The 23292-nt window shown below is 40.9% G+C and overlaps 3 protein-coding genes across 4 annotated transcripts in view; all 3 read left to right on the forward strand.

The window, feature by feature from the left end:
- Positions 1-377: 377 nt before the first annotated feature.
- LOC139210267 (transcription factor HES-2-like) lies at positions 378-1190 on the forward strand. The gene is made up of 3 exons (XM_070840281.1): positions 378-467; positions 576-759; positions 868-1190. The coding sequence occupies exons 1-3, from the start codon at positions 378-380 to the stop codon at positions 1188-1190; spliced, it is 597 nt and encodes a 198-aa protein (XP_070696382.1).
- A 9917-nt stretch (positions 1191-11107) lies between these two features.
- Positions 11108-12029, forward strand: LOC139210280 (transcription factor HES-2-like). The gene is made up of 4 exons (XM_070840296.1): positions 11108-11197; positions 11298-11393; positions 11506-11593; positions 11698-12029. The coding sequence occupies exons 1-4, from the start codon at positions 11108-11110 to the stop codon at positions 12027-12029; spliced, it is 606 nt and encodes a 201-aa protein (XP_070696397.1).
- Positions 12030-16816: 4787 nt separating this feature from the next.
- Positions 16817-23292, forward strand: part of acot7 (acyl-CoA thioesterase 7) — a 48133-nt gene continuing 41657 nt past the window's right edge. For both annotated transcript variants that reach the window (XM_070840261.1, XM_070840262.1), the window contains exons 1-3: positions 16817-17009; positions 18593-18710; positions 20455-20611. In XM_070840261.1, the coding sequence (XP_070696362.1) occupies positions 16846-17009; positions 18593-18710; positions 20455-20611 (439 nt within the window). In that variant the 5' untranslated portion in view covers positions 16817-16845. The remainder of the gene's footprint in view (positions 17010-18592; positions 18711-20454; positions 20612-23292) is intronic.

Here is a 23292-nt window from a genome sequence, read left to right on the forward strand (position 1 = left end):
AGCAATCTGATACAACCTACACGTCAATGGAAAACAGCATCGTTATATGGCTCACATGCGTAATTGTATCTCACATGAACGTTAAAGCTTTAAATTTTAAACGCAATAAAGCACAACATCATCACGAAAGTCCGCATACCAGCGGTAGACTCAGAGGCCCAACGGGACCAGATGGTCCAGACAGGAGCTCCCCTCATTTCCCAAAGGCATTGCCCCCCCTGAGTCAAACCCTCCGCAGGATGGCTTGTGTTCCCTCCCCTCTGACGCGCCGGACCCACATAAATAGGAGGCTCTCCAGCTCTGCGGCACACTTCAGCTCAGCCGCTCCAAGAGCAAGTATCTCCCCACAAAAAGCACAGAAACAAGCAGCAAACGAAATGAGCCCCAGCATCACTACCGAGGCCACCCAGCCTCTCCCTGCCAGGTCCACTGTGGCCCAGAGGAAACAAGCCCACGAACTGAGAAAGGTAAGAGAAAGAGAGAAACGACTATGTATTATTATATTACTGTTGGTGTTTCTGATTTGACTCTTTTAAAAGTGCAGCTGAATAACGACTTTTCATCATTTCTTCTAGACTCTTAAACCCTTGCTGGAGAAGAGAAGACGTGCTCGTATCAACGACAGCCTCAGTCATTTGAAGAGCCTGATTCTTCCTCTCGTTGGCAAAGACAACGCACGCTACTCCAAGCTGGAGAAAGCTGATATTCTGGAAATGACCGTCCGTTTCCTCAGAGATCTTCCCTCCACTCCTGCCAAAGGTGAGCATCCTCTCCTGAACCACAATATGCAATGCACAAACTAAACTAATTCAGAGTGTGGGCTAAACATGAAATTCAAGCCACTAATCCAACCTCTTCTCCCACCAGACTCCGCAGACAGTTACAGAGAGGGCTACAAAGCCTGCCTTCAGCGCGTCTCCGCTCTGCTTCCCAAAACGAGCCTGGATCAAGACGCGTGCCAGCGGGTCACTGACTTCGTCCAGCAGTCCGCGTCCGCCATCATCACCCCTACCTGCCTGAACTGCTGCGCTCAGAGCTCCAGGACTTTCCCTCAGATCCAGCAGAGACTCCTGAGCCTCAAATCCAGCTTCAGCTCCAGACTGGAGAGCCAGTCCCGCGGCGCAGTGGCTCCCGGCAGTGCGCAGCCAGTCCCACAGGCTGTCAGCGCTGCCATGTGGAGACCCTGGTAGACTAGATGGACATTTATCTCATGCTTGTTATTTATTTGTGGTGATATTTATGCTGTTTAAACTAATATAACCGTAGTCTTAGCAATTAAGAAATGATGGATTTACTGTATGATGACTGATTTCAGCATTTGGCTCAATTTGCTTTAAATGGCAGAGGGCACATGAGCACAGATCTCAAAGAAACTGAAGTCTAGTAACGTATTAAATGCAATCCTCTTTGGGGTTTCAAAGATATGGGTTGTAGACAACACTTTTGTAAAACCCCAAGGGTTATTATGTTTGAGGTTTGCACTATAGACTTAAAAGTATTTTGGTCTGTGCAAAAGAATAGTCTGTAAACACTATGTGTTAAATAGGACATCACGTTACTCATTGATATAATGCAAGAATACACATGTTTTGTGATACAAAAAATGTTTTGTCATTACCAAAAGCTGTTCAATAAATGTAAATAAATTGTTGAAAAAAAAAAAAAGTGTGGTGTTTGATCTTTGGTCTAAGGATCTCATGTTTATCATCAAACCCAGACGTCTTAATCTCAGGAATCTCGGTGATGTGAAAAGAGTGAAAAAGGCGCGCAAACGCATAAAGCCACGGGTCTGCCTGAGCCCATTGAAGCTGATGAGCAGCTGCTCTATTGTTAATCATGTGAGGCGCCTCTCAAATTACCGCCAAACTGGTGGGAATAAGTTGGACTGATTGTGTGACGGGACACACACTGAGGTGACTGCAGTTGTGAATTACAATGAAAACCCAAAATATTTTATGATATTGGCAATTGGTACTTCGTTTTGCATGTTTTTATTCTTTCTCCCAACATGATCTTACAGCCCATAGTTATATATTTTTCTCATTGAAGAAACATATGTCCACATTGCTGGATATAAGTCACATTATTATTACAAGCACAATAATAATACTGGCCAATTCCATTACTTTCTATATTCTTCTTCGTCTTAGTATTTCTGTAAACTTACAACACCATATGACTGTTATAACAAATCATAAAGCATTATGGAAGTTTATAGCCACACTTGATCTGTAATCATTATGGCTTTTTAGCTTTTAGGCAGTGATTAGTTTTATTCACTTTAATACTGCTGTCTGCTGGTACTTGAAACATGTATCTTAATGTTATTTTTCAATGTGAAATTATCCCCTTGCAGTAATGCATCTGAGAGCAGGGACTAAACCCACTACAGGTGTATTCAGAGATGATCCTGGATTTTAACCAGAACTTTTCAATTGCAACAAACAAATTCAGATTATCTGATATACTGCAATCAGATGAACTGAAACTAGTGACTCCCTATGAAGTACGATTTGTGGTGTAGAATTGTCAATAAAGAACACTTGACTATACAAAATCACAGATATAGACCTTTAAAGCCTTTAAATACTCACATGCTTGTATGTATGTTGAAATTAATTGGGCATTGTTATTATTTCTGCTGTCCATACTGACTGTAAAGGGATCTATTTTTACCACAACTTCAGCTGAAATGATAGTGTTTCGCATAATTTCGTAGATATTTGTTTTAGACAGCTGATGCTTCACATTAGCTGACTGTGCATACAGGTATGTAAGTAATGTTTCAACATTTGGAAAGAATGCAAACGGACTGTACTTCTACTGCCTTTTCCTTCCCACTGATGGGAGGTTGCCAACCCTGCTATCAGGAGGGAGCTAATCATTCACACACTGAATCTGTGCTTCAAGAGCAATTTGGGGTTCAGCTCAGGTTGCAAAACACAACAGAGACTTATACTGAATTAGATGAAGTATGAAGAGCATAATAATGGATGACAAAACACATGAGTTCCAAAGGATAAAGAAAACTGATAAAATAACAGCAAGAAATGGACCATAATAAGTAAATAAAACAAATATGCAGATTACAAATATTTAAAACATGGATAAATGAAATCATAAAACAGATAAACTCTATAGCTGGATCAGTCTCCATTCAATTCAAAGATAATGGATTTAAACGGTTGCAGAAAGAAAATCAGGGGTTCCTGAATCTTTTTGTCTAACAGAAGCATGTTCATATCAGAGGACGCCCCATAAATAAAAGCTCGTTTCCACTGCTCAGTATGCGCCTTAGGAAGAGAAAGAAGCTCCTGGAGCATTAACAGTAGTTCCCGGCCTCATTTCGAACAACAAAAGTAGAAGAATACACACAGATCAGTGTGTATCAGTGGATGGTGAGTCTGCATGAGGCCAGTCAAGGCCAGCCAATATGCAAAACACAATGATGGTTCAAGGCAGCAGAGTTCAGGGTGGTGGTTGGGTACACAATACAGTACTCTGCAAACGTTTTAGGCAGGTGTGAAGAAATACTGTAAAGTAAGAATACTTTCAAACTTAATTGTTTATTGTTTTATTGAATTACAAAATGCAAAGTGAGCAAACAGAAGAAAAATCTAAATCAAATCAAAATCGAAATGCAGCCCCAAACTTGCGAGGAACCTCCACCATGCTTAACTGTTACCTGCAGACACTCATTATTGTACCACTCTCCAGCCCTTCGGTGAACAAACTGCCTTCTGCTGCAGCCAAATATTTCAAATTTTAGCTCATCAGTCCAGAGCACCTGCTGCCATTTTTCTGCACCCCAGTTCCTGTGTTTTCGTACATTGTTGAGTCGCTTGGCCATGTCTCCACATATGCAGGTTTTGTAGAGAGAAAATGTTGGCACTTGATATAAAAAACATTGTCACCGAATTTGTTTATGGTTTTGCATAATTGTCCAATGTCGATATTCTTGTCTGGGGACGGGGTCGGTTTTACCCTGTAGAACTGAGTGAACTAAACTTCACAACTAAACACAAGTTCACTTCTCAACTGGAGTGGCGCACATTGGAGGTTTGGCTTTTTGGCCACAATTCTTCCATGTTGACCACTTCTGGACAGTAGATGGGAGTACCAGATCCCACTGGTTTCTGCTAGTTCTGAGCTGATGGCACTACTGGACATCTTCCGATTTTGAGGGGAAGGAAGTATAATGTGTCTTTAATCTGCTGCACTAAATTTCCTTCGCCGACCACTGCGTCTATGGTCCTCAACGTTTCTTTGTGCTTCTTCAAAAAGAGCTTGAACATCACATCTTGAAACCCCAGTCTGCTGTGAAATCTTTGCCTGGGAGAGACCTTGTTGATGCAGTATTACTACCTTGTGTGTTGTCATGATATTTGACCTGTGACATGAAACTGTCTGTCACAACCTCACCTTGGTAGCACAGTGTTAAGCCTCCTACAGCTGTTTCTGTCTCAGCTAATGATTGTGTTTCAATCTACATATGAAATTGATGATCATTAGCACCTGTTAAGTATAACTGGTTTATAATACACCTGACTGATCCTATAAAATCCCTGACTTTGTGCAAGTGTAATTAGAATAATTAATGCTGTTTTGAAGGCAAAGGGTGGTCGCACCGAATATTGATTTGATTTAGATTTTTCTTCTGTTCGCTCACTTTTAATTTTTATAAATCAATAAAAATAAACAATTAAATTTGATATTTTTGAAAGCATTCCTACTTTACAGCACCTGTTTTTTTACACCTCAAGTCAAAGACTTTTGCACATTACTGTATGTCTGGCTTTTGTGCAGGAGACAGGGATTTACATCCCATCGCCTGTAATGACTACAAAAGCTTTGTGCCAGTCAATCAATCAATCTTTATGTATATAGCACCAATTCATAACAAGCATTATTTCAAGACATTTCATAAAAAAGATGTCCAGACCAAACTCTTTAATCAAGAGAGACCCAACGATTCAAGAATTCAAAATTAAAGGTTCAAGAATCCCCACATGAGCAAGCATCAACCTAAACCTTAACCATATTGTAGTTACCATATGTGGATATTGTAGAGAGAAAACGTTGGTACTAGATATAAAAAACATTGTATAATTTTCCAATATCGGCATTCTTGTTTAGGGATGGGGTTTAAGAGCAGCAGGTATTTAAGATGCAGGGATGGCAAGCTGCTTCTGAGTTACATTATGCTTGATAAAGACAACATATCTAGGCCCCTGCTGCTTCAATTCTTTCTTTCTTTCATGTCAATTTTATTTGCCTCAAGTAGCTTCAAAGTCTTTACAGTTTCCAACACCATTTATCGGATAAAGAAGAACCCCTACAAAACATGGATGTCTCATTCCAAAACATGGATGTCTCATTCCACGTGTGGATGAAGATCCACACGTGGAATGAGGCAATGACAGCCGGGAGAGAGACAGAGGTCCCTGGACAGCCAATAGTCCAGCACACAGGAGCCTGAGAGGAAAGAGGGGACAAGGAGAAGAACCTAAAAGTGAGAGAGGCCCAGAACTGTGCTTGTAGGATACAAACAAACACATGGTCACAGAGATGCAGTGATTTTCAGAAAGTTTACAGTATTCTCGTCAGCAGAACAAACATGGATTATAGTATAAGGTTTCATAGATTTATTGAAACTGAAACTGATCCAGATAACAGCAACAGGCAGAGAGTAAACATAAGCAGCTAAATGAAGGATAAGGTGAAATTATGACTTTTAAGCTTGGATTTAAAGGCCTGAATGGAGTCGCACTGTCTGATTTCAACAGGGATTATTCCAGAGGAAGGAGCAATGATAGGATAACGGACAGGAGCAAGGTATTCTGAGAGTGGAGAGCACAGAATGGGGCTAACGCATTTACAAATTTCTAAGTCATCAGACACCTTTAAGTCTAATGTGACATGAATAGGAACCCAATGAAGTGAAGCTAAAATTACTGTAATAAGGATGTTTTGGATGTTACAATAATCTTGTCTGGATGAAACGTCAAACGTGAATCAGGATCTCTACATCAACTATGAACAGAAAATATCTAATTTTAGCTGTGCTGCACAGGTGAAAGAAAAATGCTGTTTTGTGTTTTTTTTAACATGCTGATCAAAAGAGAAAGTAGGATCAAATGTAACACAGCCAAGATTCTTGGCTGCCAAACTGTGAAATCACACAATTGCTGAGTTACCGTCACTTGATCAAACTATTGTTGAGTGGGTCCAATGACCTGCAATTTGGTTTTTATGAAAATTTTGGAGCAGGAAATTACATGACGTCCAGTTTTTCACAGCAGACAAGCAAGCCTCTATATTTATTAATTTGAACATGGTTGTCCACTTTTATAGGCACACACAGCTGAGTATCATCAGTGTGGCAGTAGAAAGATATTCCTTGATTGTGTATCATTTGAAAAGAGAAAAGCAGAGGGTCAAGAACAGAGCCCTGTGGTACTCCATATTGCATGTCAGATTTTTTTTGCTTAGCAAATTTTACTCATTCTCAGTTAAGTCAAGCATACATTTGTTTGCAGCATATATTGGATATAAAAATGTATACAAGCATCGGACAGCTGCCTTATTCAAAATTTCCCACCCCCACCCGTATCCCACCCATCCTCCCGGCTCAGCCCATCCCATCCCATCCCATCCCATCCCTCCCCTCCCTCCCCTCCACCTAACCCGACCCTACCAACTGTCCCTTATCCTCTTTAGTCCAAATATTCACAAGAATGATTTTATGCTTAGGTGTTTGTCCAACCAAAAATTACAAAATGAGTATCTGCTATTCCAGATAAGTTGGACTTTAACCACGTGACAGCCAGGCCAGAGATGTCACATTGATTTCCCAGTGAGTGTAGGACTATTCAGTGATCTATGGTGTCAAAAGCCTCGCTGAGATCCACTAATAGAAGCACCGAGGTGAAATTTGAATCCATAGTAGTGTATACTATAATGTTAATATATGGTATTTTAGTACAAGTGTAGTGAAAATGCAAAAAATCTACATCTTCTTGGGAAAGTATCAGCTGTTAAGTTGCAAATTAACAATATTCAGTGTTGTAAGTCTCAGAGATTCTTTATTTATGATGTCCAGAATCCTTTAAAACGTTTAGCTCTAGAGGGTCGAGGACACAGGTGGTTAACGCCAGCTTAGACAATGTTTCAAGAGGGATGGTCTCAAAAGTTTAAAAAGAGCAGAGACTGATTGGGATTCAACATATTCAACATACTGCTGATTTTACAGAAGTAGCTGGAGAAGCAGAACTAATATTGTATCTAATATCTATTTCTCTGCAGAAATAATCTAAAAAACTCCTGAGTTGTTAAGAGTGGGCTGCCAACAGAAAGCTGCTTTTGAGTAATAGATAAAGCCAGAGAAGTAGGATGCTTTGGCAGCAGACAGAGCATGTTTGTAAATTACTACACACATTGACACCATTTATGTTCCAATCCCCTGCAGACCGGCTTAAGAGTAGTGCATGTTTCTTTGGTAAACCAGGCTATAGACCTCTTTAACTGGTGGACAGAGGTACAACCGAATCCAGGAGACTATAGAACAGGCTGTGTTTTGGTCACCGGTACAATTTTAAACAGGATATGTTGCTGCAATATAAGGAGCCAGGACCACAGGCAACTGACTGTGGTAACAGATCTCATAACAGGTGGGATATACCACCAAGTCCAGTGGGTAGAAAGAAGCCAAGGGCAACTTAAGTTACAGCATACTACAGATGATGTATTGTCATTTGAATGGATAAAAAGTGTTGCAGAATGTTGTTGATCAAGTAAAAAATGGAGATGTCCCCATTTGCAAACCACAGTATGTTTTTTATTCCATACAAGCCCTGCTTTATTGAAAAACTGGATAAAATTCAGTTTGATACTGGACACAGTAAAGGCTTCACGGGCATTGTTCAATGGATGTTACTGTATGGTTTTTCAACACTTGCAATCCGTGTGTATGCATTCGCAAGCTCATTTCTTTCCAGTTAACTGATAAATCTCTAATTTTCATTTGAATTCTGATGAGAAAAGTCAATTCTAAACATTAGAATAACTTTTAGAGCTCTACAAATACTTCAGGTAGGCACACAATCTTTAACTTAATAAACACAAATGACTCACGATTGTCCACAAAGATAAAATCCTCCGAGTGAGTACTCGGTCCTATGGCACAACCTGACAGCCAAACAAAAGAGGACATTGAAGGAAATTCACCTGAAATATACAAAGTTAGACTAAATTTTCTTCTCGACATTATTGGGACATTTTCTTGATTTGTCCCTTTTTATTCCAGCAAGAGCGAGCAGTGCAGACTGAGATGTTGCGCTCAAGATTGCTTTAACTACATAGTGAGAAGAATAAGGGATAAACACTTTAGTCATTTAACATCTTAGTAACACCTTCTCTCTTATTTTGACAAATGGAACAGTTGAGACATGTAGATGGTCTCATGTGCAGATCAAAAGTTCTTATAGCTGGATATGATGTTCCCCATTGTCTGAGACGAAGCCGCCAGTTTTCTCTCAGCTCACATCACGCTGCAGCAAAAGTCAGGTGGACCCCGCTCGCTGTTTCTCCCCCATCCCGCAGCCCACATGTGACTCTTAATTCCCATGAAGTATCAGAACATTTTCAGACAAAGGCTCCCTGTTATCCGGCCTGCACAGATGGGTTACCGACGCCGAATTTGCTTGAAAAGACAAAAGAGGACCCTAACCGTAAGCGCAAAACTGAGGAGAAGTGTACATCCCCCCAACCCCCACCATCCTCATCATCCCCTCCCCATCCCAGCGGGCGCGTGCAGCAAGTGTGCCTCTCAGTTTCAGGGCAGCGCTGGGCTTTGTTGAAGCAGCACAACAAGATTAATGTCTGCATGATGGTGACCTTCACATTTCGAGTCTGTAGACTTTATTTTCATTTCATTTCAAGTTGTAGAAAAACTCAAAGATATGTATGGCTGAATGGTCATCAACTCTTTATAAGTACATCATAAGTGCTGTATAAGGACAGTACAGTTAACAGATATATCCTATTGCGCATTAAAACGGAAAAAAATAAACTGCATGAATAGTGCAGTGTGGAAAATAAAGCTTTTGGTACAAAGTCGCATTCAATTGCTCTTAGTTTCTTGAATCCAGTTTGCAGGGCCGTTTGTATTCATGCTTTTATTTTGAGAAGTTGTCGCCGCCTCAGAATTATAGCTGCATGCTTATTAAGATTCTCAGTGTGCATTTTCCTTGTTGACCTGTGTCATATTTATGGTATAATCCAGAATATATACTCAAAACGAAGTACTGATCATCTATGTTGAGTCAAAAAGAGTCCGAGTCATGCAGTCGGCTCTTCCAGACAAACATCTTTTATCTCCATCGACAGACTGAGCTTTGTGTTTCGTCATCACCATATAATATTGATAAACAAGCACCCAACGATAGCTTGGACGCTAAAATATCCTGGAGCCAAGCTGAAGCAGACAATTGCTGCACGGTGTTTCCAAACAGGGGGGCGAGAATGGTTTGTTTCAGTTGGTCATGAACATCATGGACCCATAAGCATGCAGATGGGGTACCCACGCCAAAACCGCGTGGAGATCATGTGTCGTGTGAGGTTTATGGAAAAAGAGCTCGAGTACATGCAATGCAGTTGGTGTGTGTGCGCGCACATGGATGAGAGGCGGATAGATACATGGTGGGACTGGGAGATTGGCTCCTCGGGATGCTGGTGCGGTGCAGGAGGAGTGTGTGTGGGGGTAGGGAGCGATGGAGCCATCTGGTCCCCGTGGCGCGTGCTGCACGCGTGGTTCCCCTGAGTGCAGTGGTATTTGATGGGCTGTCATTGAGTCTTCAGTTTTTATTTAAAATCTGAAAATCTCAAAGCTGTAATTCAAAGTTTGAGGCATCCCTCGCGTGGCACGATGGTTGGCTATGAAATACACCAAGTCCACAAGTAGATATGTTCATCACACATGATTAACCGAAAACCCAGGCTCATTTTGAATTTTGGCTATTGTGATGAAGGAACATGCTTCCTCACTACTCACCCTCTATTTTTCAGCCCCCACCGCCCTGCATGAGGCGTTGGCAGCAGAGGGATACACCCTACAGGTACAGACTCCCCCCCGGCAGAAACAGCATAAAAACGTCATATGCAAAACTATTGTTGTCAAAATCTAAGAGCAGATGTTATTTGAAAGTAGCGTCGCTTGGGTATGAGATTGGAGTAAGAGTCTGCATCTCTGTGGACACTTTTCCACACACGCAAGCCTGACCCCTATGCCAGTAATGTATGTATTGCACCCTGTTGGTCAAACTGTGTACATTTATTTAAAAACTAAAATACTCTAAAGGATATGTAATAAGATGTTGGCAAGTTACACACAATAAACAAAACAGCAAAACCTCAGCATGGAGCTGAAACTGGAAATTTAGCAGATAAACAAAGTTTGATAATAATGCAAACTGAGAAATTGTTGCTGAGAAAACGTGTTTTTAATTGAGTCTGCGATGTTTCATAGTTAGATCACAAAATACATTAATGCTATATAAACTACAATTTGTTCTCAGCCACCTCTGAGCACTGCGTAATTACGCACGAGAAACCATATATTTAGATATATACAGATGTATATGTTTATATCTTACAAGCAACTTGCTCTATCTATTATATGTGAAATAATGAATCTAATTGTGTACTTTTTAATATGATATAAATGTACGAGGTTGCAGAATTGGTATTTGGTGAATGAGCCTTCGGTGCGTCCAAACGCAAGCTTCTTTACGCACATATCTCTTCAGCATCTTGACGCAGATTTTGTTTGAGTTTGTCAATAGGTCACAACGCAGACACGCACTGCAGTTGTTACGCATGGATTAGAGTAGAAGACAGATGGTTATCTTACTAAATTTGATGGTTTTGTGTTGCTTTCATTAAATACGTGGCCAATCCAAATGGTTTCGTGTTGGCTTGGGGGCGTACCCGTGACGCACGGACACTGACGCCACGGACCTGGATAAATACTGCGACCCTCGGCCGTTAGAGACACATCTTCGCCTACTTCTGATCTGGACACTTCTCTGACACAAAGACGACGCTAAAAATGTCTCCAAACATGACTTGCGATGCTCTCCAGTCTTATTCTCCAAGGCTAACTGTGGCCAAAAGAAAAGAGGCTCTTGAGCTCAGAAAGGTAAGCGAAGTCACTGAATTTTCCTTCATTATCTTACGTTTTCTCTTATGTCCTACATTTATGTAATGCCTGAATGCTAAATTGTATATGTTCTTTTCAGACTATGAAACCTTTGATGGAAAAAAGAAGGCGCGCCCGTATCAACGACAGCCTGAACCATCTGAAAAACATCATCCTTCCCCTCACAGGCAGAGATGTAAGTTATTATATACACTTCAATATATGCAGAAAACACTTTTCAAATATACTTAAGTCACGGCAGCGTTGAAGTTCATATATCTAACATTTGCTTTTGTTATTTTCTGCAGAAGACTCGCTACTCCAAGCTTGAGAAAGCAGATATCCTGGAAATGACTGTGAGGTTCCTCAGTGACATTCCCCCTGTTAACACCAAAGGTGAGTTACGGTTCTGCTTGTGTAGCACTTTCATTGATATATAAGTATATAGTGAACTCTTACAGGTTTGGGTCAGCAAAACTAACATTTTATTGTCTTTTCAGACTCCGCAGACAGTTACAGAGAAGGCTACAAAGCCTGCCTTCAGCGCGTCTCCGCTCTGCTTCCCAAAACGAGCCTGGATCAAGACGCGTGCCAGCGGGTCACCGACTTCGTCCAGCAGTCCGCGTCCGCCACCGCCACCCCAACCTGCATGAACTGCTGCGCTCAGAGCTCCAGGACTTTCCCTCAGATCCAGCAGAGACTCCTGAGCCTCAAATCCAGCTTCAGCTCCAGACTGGAGAGCCAGTCCCGCACCAGCAGCGGCGTACTGGCTCCCGTCAGAGCGCAGCCAGTCCCACAGGCTGTCAGCGCTGCCATGTGGAGACCCTGGTAGATTCATTTTTTAAGTGGCCGGGTCTTCCAAAAGCCCGCGAAAAGCCTGTAAAGTGTTTCCTATGTAGGCAGCGTGTTGAGATAGCATCACTTGTAAATATGCACAGTGATTTACCGCCTCGTTTCCGTTGATGAAAAGTCAGAATTCATCGTTAAATCGTATTGGTTGAGTATTATATACTTACGTTTTGCGCACGAGTCTGTTGTCCTGTATAAGTTGACAAGTTTAGACAGTCGTATTTTAAATCTGCATGTATGTATACGGTAAATATTTAGTCCTCCGCGTGGACTAAATGATTAAGGGCCGTTGAAACAGCCCTGTAAGACCCAAAGGGTCATTGTGTATGAATTTGCACCATAGACTTCAGTGTTCTGAGTCTGTGCAGATTACAATTTGTAGACATGTTATGTGTCACAGTCAGTATCTCTGTTGGGATGTTTGATTTTTGCTATTAACAGCAAATGTTGTATATATGCTATATAAACATAAATAAACTACGATGTCGTGGTTAAATCTTGTCTTGTTTTCTTCTTTACACTCTATGGTCATTTCTAACAATACTGGTCTTTTCTCATGTGCGTAATTCCGCATCTTTAACACGCAGCCATGACGGTCACACTTTGATTTTAATCTGGACCTTGATGCACCAAAGATGATGTTTGGTCTGCTTGGTGGGCACATTTATCGAGTAGATGTACACAGAACAGAGGCCGTCAGTCGGTGTGACTGCGGGATGGATGTTGTGGTCAAACGCGCCCACAACAGGCAGCATGAGACACTGCCCCTGCGGTGAATATGTTGGAGTAAAGGCGGTCTCTGCTGCCCCCCTCCGACGGCTGTAAGTACTGTTCGTGGTTATTATTTCTATTTCTGTTGCTCAACCATATCTTTCCTCATTTACCTCTTTGAAAGGCACCGGCCACTACAAGCCACATTTCCTTTGTTTGGTTTACTCCATCTAGGAATTTAAGCTCAGCCTATTTTAAGACACATTGAATGTACTTTTTTTCCTCCCCCCCCTTACAAAACAATTAAGCTACATTGAATAAAACATCCTTTTGCATGTCTGTGGGGTACTTTTCCTCCAGATGACTCATTTCTCAGAGAGACTGTGACCAGAGCAGCCGGCGGACACCGGGGGAGTCTGATTTCCCTCCTCATCTCACAGGAATCTCGCTGCTGCACGAGACCGACGGATCCCGAGACCTTATCACCATCACCATGTCGGCACCGGAGGCGCGAGAGGCTGCATCCTCCCTTCAATTATGCAGGTATGACGTTTAATACGAGACATAAACACATGTGCGAGCAAACCTTCACACGCTAATAACGTGCTGTTGATCGACAAATGACTGGAAGAGCGCGGACACCGGCGTCCTTCCGCAAAGGATGATAGCCCAGATAATCCGCTTCATGTCCCGTTGTCAGACCCGGTGCACTGCTGTCTGCAGGGATACACAGTCTGCAGCCTGCCGGTGCTCGATAATGGTTAATATTGACTCGTTTATGACAAATCCGAGGCGGGTTTTCGGGTTATTTAGCCTGCCGGCGGAGGTGCAGACCATCTATGTCGCATGTCGTATGTGATGACCTCAGCACGGTTACCACCGGCAGGACGCGTGCTAAAACTACCAAGGACACTTTAAGGTCGCCATCATTCCCCCCAAACTCCAACAAAAGTTTGATTTTAAGGCGCCGGGTTTAATAATTTGGTTCCTGAAAGTAGTTCGTCTGTCTCTCAAATCGTATGTAGTTGATCCTTTGTTTATGTCTCCAAAGACAATGACCAGAGGTGGAACAATGAATGAGGAACAATGAATGAAGAACAATGGGCTGCGTGCCACGCACTGGTGTTGTACGGTGCCTATTAAAATACCTTTGCAATGAATAGCTTTCATTTCCCAGCAGCATGCGGTCTGTTGTACTTGTGCTCGCCTGTAGGTGGAGCCACATAACTCTGTACAGCAGCTGCACCTTCTGCACTGAGCTGGTTCTAAAGTCCTTGTAGATTCAGGTGGAAATGACCCTTTAATGAAAGTTGTAGTGTTATCATAGTCACCAACACGCCAGAACTAAACGTTATGTTTGAATTTGTTTAAAAAAACAAACATAGTGTGCCCCATATCTATAAATTCTCCCAAAAAAGTAGTATAACAAATGCACTTCTAAGACTTACTGTGTCATTAATGTGTCTGGCTTTTGTCTTGTCGGTTGTATTCGTGAAAGACCTGGTTTATTTTGCCACTGGTGCCACACTACTGACCCACTCACTGCTTTGTGTATGTCTCAGATTCAAGAAAAAGTTAGACATGAAATCTAAGACATGCATGAAACAAGTGGAGTAAAATGAACAATGACAATATCCACCTGTCTGGCTGAAAGATCCATGTGATTTTGTAGAAATATTCTGTTCTGAGAGCATAAATAGTATATTGGCCACGAATAAAATGTTTATGTCATAACCTGATTACAGTTACTTACAGCCTGCAGCCATTTCCTTGAACCTGTCGTGTCTATGAAAAGAGTAACTACACTCCTCACAAAGACCATCACCTTCAGTTCAAATGGAATGAACAGTTAAAGGTGGATGCAAATATAGCATACACAATATAGTTAGTCAGGTAGTTTGGTTATATAGGGCTTTATCAAGGATTGTGGCCACTCCCCTCACTCAAAATTCAGTGTGTCTGGTGGCTGCAATGCTGAGGATAACCTTCTCTTTGGAGAAACTGGTTGAAACGTCAACATGGGAAAAGATGTGTCTTCTATTTTCCCACCTTCAGTACACTGTAATTTCACCAGAAACACAAATTATGTGCAGAAATAATAAAATAATTCACTAGCAAACAACAAAATTGGCCTCACAATGTGATGCACACCACCAGTAGCCATTTTTTGAACAACATTACAGGGATATTTGAGTGAATTTGCCCTTTAACTCTCCTTGGTGAACCAAAAATACTATTCTAACATGGGACTTTGCTGTCCTTACTGCCAGTGATCCACTTTCTGGACCACTGTAGCTTCCTTCCAAAGCATTCATTATGCACCCACATCGTGACCCAGAGATACTGCAGCCTGCTTTGTTTTGAGCCTCTCAGAACCCCCACGCTCTCTCTATTGGCTGCTCTCAGCTGCTTACGTCAAATTCAGGCATCCTACCACTTGAGCCACGCTAGGATACATAGACTTCCTGTTCCCAGATAGCTTGGTCATTGCTCTGTCCTTCGCTCCAACTCCCAGCGATAAAACATCAGAAAATACAAGCTATGTCTTGTCTTCTGTTTTCATGAAGAACCTGATGATGATATAATCACATCACCTCTTCCTGGGCAGCGAACTTGGATTTTGTCTTTCAAGTTTATTATTGCGTCTTATTCACTTATCTCGTTTCAGTCTAGAAATATTTCAGTGATCTGTTTTTGTCCATGTGAGTTCTCACTTTCTTTTCTGGAGTGCATCAGCGTTTCAGTGAATGAATGCATTTGGAGCATCAGCTCTCAGGCTGCTGTTGTCAATACTCAAGTCTTCTGATAATTTCACTTAACCTTTTTATTGAGGTAATCATCAACTGATGTGTATTTGTCTTTGCAAATGCACAGTGATTCATATGTGGGATTGATGTGTGTGCTGTAAGGGTGTGTATATATGGCTGTGGGTGTTTGTCAAATACCTGCCTTACCTGGTAATGTAAGATTGTCCAGCTAAAATACAGCACAAACCCTGTTTGTCCCCTTCACCACAGTCACTTCTTCGCGCTTTGCTACGTTCTTACTGTCGCGGCTCAGGACAGAAATGACATCAAAATATGCTTTTCTGAAGCTAATTCACAGTTTTCGTCGCTGTTCTTCTCAACACAGGTAAATGTATGTTGTTTTGTGTCTGCATTGGGCAGAAAGAAGGTAGTATTATGGCTTTTCTGTTAGTTATGAGCTATAGTTTGATGATGTAGGTGGTCCAGATGACTCTAATTCTAACTGACCCAGGCAATGTTAAGGTGTAGGATGTGTGTCACAACTTTTTATAGAAACCTTTATTGAAAATCTGTATATTCTAGATATGTAATATTCATATAGATATACATTGTTGTGTACAATGAAATATTTTCCACACTAGCAACTTTCTCATCCACCTCTACTAATTCTTACTAATCCACACGTCACTGTGTACTTTACCTACCGAGACATGACCTCATACCTCAGTGATAAATTGTTTTATCCTATATTTCTGACAGGGTGCTCCTGTGAGGTTTACACTGACTTTGTAAAGGTCAATTATGCTACAGTCTGTAATAGAAGTAATGCTGCCAGTACATGATCCTCTTGTTCTGTGCTCAGGATGAAAGGACAGAGAGACATTCACCTAAATCAGTTCTGGAAACACCACTGCCACATTTTTTGTTCTTTGTGTTCCTCTTCTTTAAAAGTATTATCAGTGGCTTTAGGTGTGGCTATGCTTTTGTGCCGGCTAGCTTGTTTGTGAGATATTTGTAAAACCTATGAAATATTGTAAACAGAGGGCTCTTGTGGCAGTTTGTTACTGAGAAATTATTCACTCTGCCTGTCAGCTGTAGTACACAAACCGAGGTGTGATGATGTCATTTTTATTGGTCAACCACTGTCTCTCTGTGCATCGTGGGCGTGTTGAGATCCAGTTTGGCCTGTTGTGACGCCAGAGGCGGGATCAACATGAACATGCATGACATCACTCAGAGGCAGCATCTCAGTGCTCAAAATCTTAGAAGATGTGAATGAGGAGATCATACGGACGGGGAGTGCTTTAGAGAGTAGGACTGAGAGTCAGTCAGAGTGCAAAGATGCGTTGCTTTAGGCCTCTGAGCAGCAAGGCAGCAGGTGGAGTGGGGCAGACGGCAGCGGTGGTGGACAAACGCCAAGCGAGTCAAAACCAGCAAGTCAGCAGAGATGTCAGGGAAGGTGCAGAGGCAGGAGCTCAGCAGGACCCTAAATATCAACTCAGCAGGTAGTTCAACTGTGGTGCGCGGGCACACACACACATTCGCATACACTGATGCTGAATAAACAGGATCCTCTGTCTGGTTCACTCCTCACTTCCTCTCTCTCTCTCTCTCCCTCTCACTCACACACACACACACACACACACACACACACACACTTACATTTTAAATTGCTGTTCCCATGGTGTCAGAGAGGTGAGGTTTGAATTCTTATCTTGTGGTGTAGATTGAATTGCAGTATATTCTGAAAAGCTTTGTGTGTAAATGAGCTCAATAAAACATTAATATTAGGATGTCCATTCTCTCTCTCTCTCTCTCTCTCTCTCTATATATATATATATATATATATATATATATATATCTGTGTGTGTGTGTGTGTATATATATATACAGCCTCATATCAATACTACAGTTTCACAACAGTAGAATTTATCACAATACTGTTGTGTTGGACTGCATTGCAATACACAGGAGATACTGATTCATGTTCTGGTCATTTATATGTTTATGTGTAATAGCCTACAACGTCAAGTGTAGTGCTCCTGCCCTGTTCTCGATGAAGGTGAACTGATACTGCAACTTTGAAATTTCCCACACGTCTGAATGCAACTCTGAGTCAGACGGTCTTCAGTGGAAATCATTTGTACTCTGTCATGTATACAACAAGGAGCCTTAATCATTCCAAAACTATGTCAGTGGTAATCTTCTACCAGAGGAAACAATTAAAATAGGCTAATGGTATTCAGATGTTGTTGTTTTTAATTTTGTATTGCACACACACACACACACACACACACACCTGTAAAGCCTTACCATCTGATTCACAGGATTAGTCAGATCTCAGTCTGATGGCGCATATTTTCTGTGTTTGTGACCTCTGAGTATGTGAGCAGATCTGGTAAGACTAGTTTAACCCACACACGGAAGAATGGGAAACAGCTGTTGTACATGACGGCATGCTGCGCTGAAGATGATACTGTACTCATCAGATAGACATGGAGAGCAGACAAAAAAGCATAATACTCTTTGTGTCATCTTTATTTCACTTCAACATGTTTTGTGAAATCAGGGTGTCCACATCATACAGTGTTCCTTTCAACTCATGAGCGTCCATCAGTCATGTTTGTAGATATTTCTTCAAGCCTTTCATCGACAGTCATTCTTTTGTTGGTTACAGATAAGGTTTCAGCAAAAATCTGCCATATATTAAACCCTGTTTCAACAAAATATACGGCTCATTCAACTAAACTGAAGCCACTATTAATAGAAAACACACCAGCCTATGCACATTTTGTTAAACTGTGGTAGTGCTGATTAACACATCTCTGAAGACTGTTTCATGTTGTCGATTCAGTCGTGTTTTTAAAAAAAAAATAGCATTAAAGTACCAGAACACCAATCAGCAACTGAAAACAAATATGTGAAAATTGAAATGATCAGTTAGCAGTGCTGGCCAGGTCTTCACATTCATTGATTGATTGCAATTATTTTTCCAACCGGATGCCAAAAACCCTGATGACACAAGATGCTAATATCACACTAATCCCACCATCAGATCCTCATGCTTCTTACTGTCTCTTTACTGCAGGATCATGCGGCCAGACGATGCCAACATTGTGGGCAACGTCCATGGCGGCATCATCCTCAAGATGATCGAGGAAGCTGGATGCATCGTTGGCACGCGACACTGCAACACACAGAACGGGGTAAGAGACAACAACTACACTCAGACTCTGCTCTAAACAGTATTATTGTACTAATGTCAGCGAATAAATATCGCACTTAAGTTGGTATAAGGTTAATTTTGAGTTGGGAAACTTGTGAGAAATTGTCTGCATAGCACAACAAATATGAAATGCTGAAGAAAGAAAGAAGAAGTCATCATTACTTAGGTTAACCACTATGGAAAATATGAAAAATAGGGGAAAAATGTTGGAAAATGATATTCATAGAGTTGTATGTCTCTAGAGAGTGTGATGGATCATTGCTTTGCTTCAAGGGATTTAGAGCTAAAAAGTACATAACAGTATATAACAGATTCAAATTCTCTTATATCTTCATTGCAAGGCTATTCCCTCACCCACATTTGTCCGTCTCACTGTCTTGGCGTCACCTATCACCTGGTGAACTTTAACCAGCGTTTGATTTGCATCATCTGATTGTCATCCCAGCTGTGTCATTGTTTGTGTTTATCTTGTGCAGCCATCACGGTACCTGTTGTGTGGTACTGGAGACAGTACAGCCAAATTTTGGCGGATTAGATTCTTTTCCCCATCTGCTCCTGTTTTTCACCAGGCTGTGAATTAAAAGCAGTTCAGATGTCAAAGTAAAAGCGCCTCAGACTTTGATTGTCTGGCACTAATTTAGTTACTTTTCTGCCTATAATTTAACACCCTCACTGCAAAAATCATGCCAATCATATGTATGAGCATTCTTTTGTCTGAATCAAACAAATCTGACTGCCACTGCAGTAAGTGATTTTTACGTGATAAGATTTTCTGGAATAAGAAAGGATTTTGATCTACCAAGAAGTCTTAAAACAAGATCAGTTTACGTAAAATAAGGTTAGAGCTATTCGTGTTTCTAGATATCAGGAAATACCTGTAGAGAGCCTGATCTAACCAGATATTAAACCTACAATCTTCATGTGTACTAACCACTAAACCCCGTGCTAACTCGCTGCTGGTTCTGCTTTAGCTGTGGCAAATTAGACCAGTAGGTGCAGCGCTTTGGTCCTGAGTTTGGTTACTGAATTATCTCATCAACTATTGGATTGTCTTGACATTCATGTTCCCCAGATGATTTCCCCAAATGACTTGGTGATCCTCTAGTGCCAGCATTAAGCTGACCTTTTTGATTATGAGGGAAATGTTTCACCAACTATTGGATGGATTGCCATGAAATTTGGTACACATGTTCATGGTCCCCAGAGGAGGATTCCCACTGACTCTTCTGATCTCCTGACCTTTTGGCCTAGCGCTATCAGCCAGCCAAAGTTTCAGTTCGTTCAATACTTTGGTTCATGACCAAATACCTGCAAAATAGGGACATTCCCATCAGCATTCATTGTACTTTGGGTTTAGTTCTAATTGCTAACAAATGTTAGCATGTTAAGCACGGCTGTACCCACAGCCTCACTGGCTGCTAATTTGACACTTATTACTTCAAAGTTAATCTTTATCACTGAAGTGTCTACATGATTTTGTCGGTCCCTGGTATAAGTGTAATAATTGCTGTTAAAAACATCTAAAGCCCTCTTGTTATCAATGGAATGAGTTGAAAAAAAATGAACTCATACGAACAAAAATTCTTCAGATTAGATATTTCATCCCAAGATAAAGTTGTTGAATAAAGCCATCGTTACTTAATTATACCTCAAAAACCTTTTCTTTACTGTTCTGAATGTGTGAGTGATATCTGTATAAGTTTTAAACTGTGTCTCATCTTTAGGACCGCTGTTTGGCAGCTCTGGTCCGGGTGGAGAAGACAGAGTTCTTGTCCCCAGTGTTCATTGGCGAGGTCGCCCACGTCACTGCTGTGATCACTTACACCTCCAAGCACTCGCTGGAGGTGCAGGTCAAAGTCATGGCTGAGAACATCCTCACTGGTGAGTGATTTCGATGTTGGCATTTGATACAACAAGCTCAGAAAGCTTCCAGAAACTGTTTATATTAATGTGTATAAATTAGTTCTGAATGGAAATTTCCCTCTAGAGAAGTTATTAAAATTCTGTCTTTTTTTAAAGATGGAATAACCATGATAACACCTCTGGTTAGATTAATGGTGAATTAAAAAAAAGATTTTTGCACTCTGATTCTGTTTGACCGTGCCTCCTCACCTGCACAGCAGCATTCACCTTTAGCCTCATTCTCACCCTCATCACTGCTGAGGAGGAAACAATCACAGGTATTCACAGGCAGGAACACAGATAAACATGCACACAAACACACATGTACAAATATTTACCACTGATAATATATGCTATAATAACTAGGGGTGGATTTAATAATCATTTCCACTGTTGATCAGTATGTTATTGTACCTGATTACTCAAATAATTATTTGGTCTATAAAATGTTCGAACCTATGAATATGCTGCCACATTTTCCATTCTTTCACATATGCATGCCCCCGGTACAGCTTATCATGCACTCCACAGATTCATCACATACTGTAAAGCCTTTACGGGGCGGCCTGCTTTGGCCACTGGCAGGTACACACACTGGTACACTTTAATATACATGGTGATTCTTAGGCTGTTGCCTTTGTACTTATGCATTTATATCTCACATAAGAAAGACTCTGGTCACAGATCTGTTACCAGAGAGCAGGAAAAGGGCTTTTAGGTATTTCACACCCTCCGACTGGAATATATTGCAGACTGTTTTAAAACTTCATGACTTGATTTCTTTGAATGCTTTTAAATCCATTCTGAAAGGAGACAGAATTGATGGTGTGTCAGTGCGAACCGTGATATTTTTTGGATATATATTGTAATATGTCTTTTTGTGTTGTGCTGTCACAGTTGCCGGAAACATCAGAGATTTTAATTACACCTTACGAGCAGATGAAGGTATAATTCCAGGAATAGGTTCAAAACTCAGGAGAACTCACAAGAACAGAAACCAATAAAAAAAAATGTAGACTGATGAGGGGAATGAAAACAGGTGACACAAAACGGGAGATGGTGAGGAGAATTACAAAATTGGGAAACATACAAAGGCAGGAGCTAAAGTAACAGAAATGAGAGCAGATGAGACAACAAAATAAAACAGGAAACTATGAATGAATAACAAGACTACAACATATAACTGGGGAATCAAAAACCACAATATCAAGTGCCAACTAACTAGGAAGGGGAAACAGAAGCAGATCATGTCACAGGACAAGTGGAAGTGCTAGTTTATGTGATTTATTAAAAAATTAACAAGTGACTATTGGCAAATGGATAAGCATGTCATGAAAGAACAACATGTGTTAGTAGTAAGGCTGCAAAAAGGCAAATGAAAAAAAGTCACACAAAAGTCACTATTGAATGACATTGCTGTTTTTTCAGAGGCTCCAGTTTAAAATGCACTTAAATGCAGTATATCTAAGGTTTATCCATAGACTGTATGTCTATGGATGACAGTTTGTCAGCGATGTATATGAGTGAGATGTCAAATGTTCACTCAACTATTGTCATAGAAAAAAAGAAACATTGACGTATTGCAGTTTTAATTTAAGCTAATACATTTTTATATTTAGATTTTTTCATACCACATTAGATTCTCATGAAACAGAGTTATTATTGTGTGGGCAAAATATTTTTTATATTATTTCCATACGTACCTGTCCACCAGGAGAGCATTAGATAACACTGAGTTTGACTATTAAAAATCCAGACCATAAACTATAAAGCATGCACTGTGTAGTATGTTGTTCCAGTAGTATTTCTAAATCACACAGCTGAAACCGTTTTCCTCAGTTACCATTTTATGAGTGAATGCTCAGCAGACATTTTGATGAGCACAGGTGTTACTAATAACATGAACAGTGGCTCTTTTCTATTCAAGTGCTCCAGTGAGCCATTACAGTGTGACACTGAGCCAGTGTGCACAATAAAAGTGCCCTGTAGCTGAAGCAGCTATGTGAAATGCAGCCATTATTCATTTTATCATTTACACCTGGGCTGTCCTTCTCTTACATGTCAAAATGTCTTCCATGAAAAAGGCCTGTTTTATCCCCGTAATTGGTGTAAATAGATGGCAGGAAATGAAGGGAGAGACAGAGGCTGGGACTGACATGCAACAAAGAACCCCAGCTCAACTCAAGCGTTCTCATTTTTAATACTTGCCTATAACCTTCTCTTATTTCTTATTTATACTTCTCTCGGTAGATTAATTTCCTAGTCCCACGGGTCCGAGGCCAAAATCCAGTTTGCACCAGATTTCACACCCTGCTGCCATTTCATATCCTCATAATTTACCCCACTTCTTTGTCCTCTACTGTCTGAATAGAGACTGTATTTCACTACACTCAGTCTGCTTTCATCAGGAGGAAGATCAATTACCCCAACATGCTGTTCTGTGGTTTGATCAGTAGAGGGCAGCACATAATAAGTAACACAGCTTTCCTGTGACAGGGGAATATAAACTCAGAGCCATGCTTGGTTCCACTTTTAGATTGTTTGCCAAGTGATGCGGTCTGTTATTCTTGTTTATTATTAAGATACACATTATACATTATACATTAAGATGTACACATAAAAGCATGCACACATACACACACACATAGTCCCTTGAGTAA

Source organism: Pempheris klunzingeri, chromosome 11 (genome assembly GCF_042242105.1).
Source record: "Pempheris klunzingeri isolate RE-2024b chromosome 11, fPemKlu1.hap1, whole genome shotgun sequence".
In the NCBI taxonomy this organism is placed as follows: domain Eukaryota; kingdom Metazoa; phylum Chordata; class Actinopteri; order Acropomatiformes; family Pempheridae; genus Pempheris; species Pempheris klunzingeri.

Excerpts from the sequence above, each read along its gene's own strand:
- LOC139210280 (XM_070840296.1), top strand. The coding sequence starts at position 11,108 with ATGTCTCCAAACATGACTTGCGATGCTCTCCAGTCTTATTCTCCAAGG. Across the intron at positions 11,198-11,297 it reads AGGCTCTTGAGCTCAGAAAG|ACTATGAAACCTTTGATGGA; the intron begins GTAAGCGAAGTC and ends TGTTCTTTTCAG. Across the intron at positions 11,394-11,505 it reads TTCCCCTCACAGGCAGAGAT|AAGACTCGCTACTCCAAGCT; the intron begins GTAAGTTATTAT and ends TATTTTCTGCAG.
- LOC139210267 (XM_070840281.1), top strand. The coding sequence starts at position 378 with ATGAGCCCCAGCATCACTACCGAGGCCACCCAGCCTCTCCCTGCCAGG. Across the intron at positions 468-575 it reads AAGCCCACGAACTGAGAAAG|ACTCTTAAACCCTTGCTGGA; the intron begins GTAAGAGAAAGA and ends CATTTCTTCTAG. Across the intron at positions 760-867 it reads TCCCTCCACTCCTGCCAAAG|ACTCCGCAGACAGTTACAGA; the intron begins GTGAGCATCCTC and ends TTCTCCCACCAG.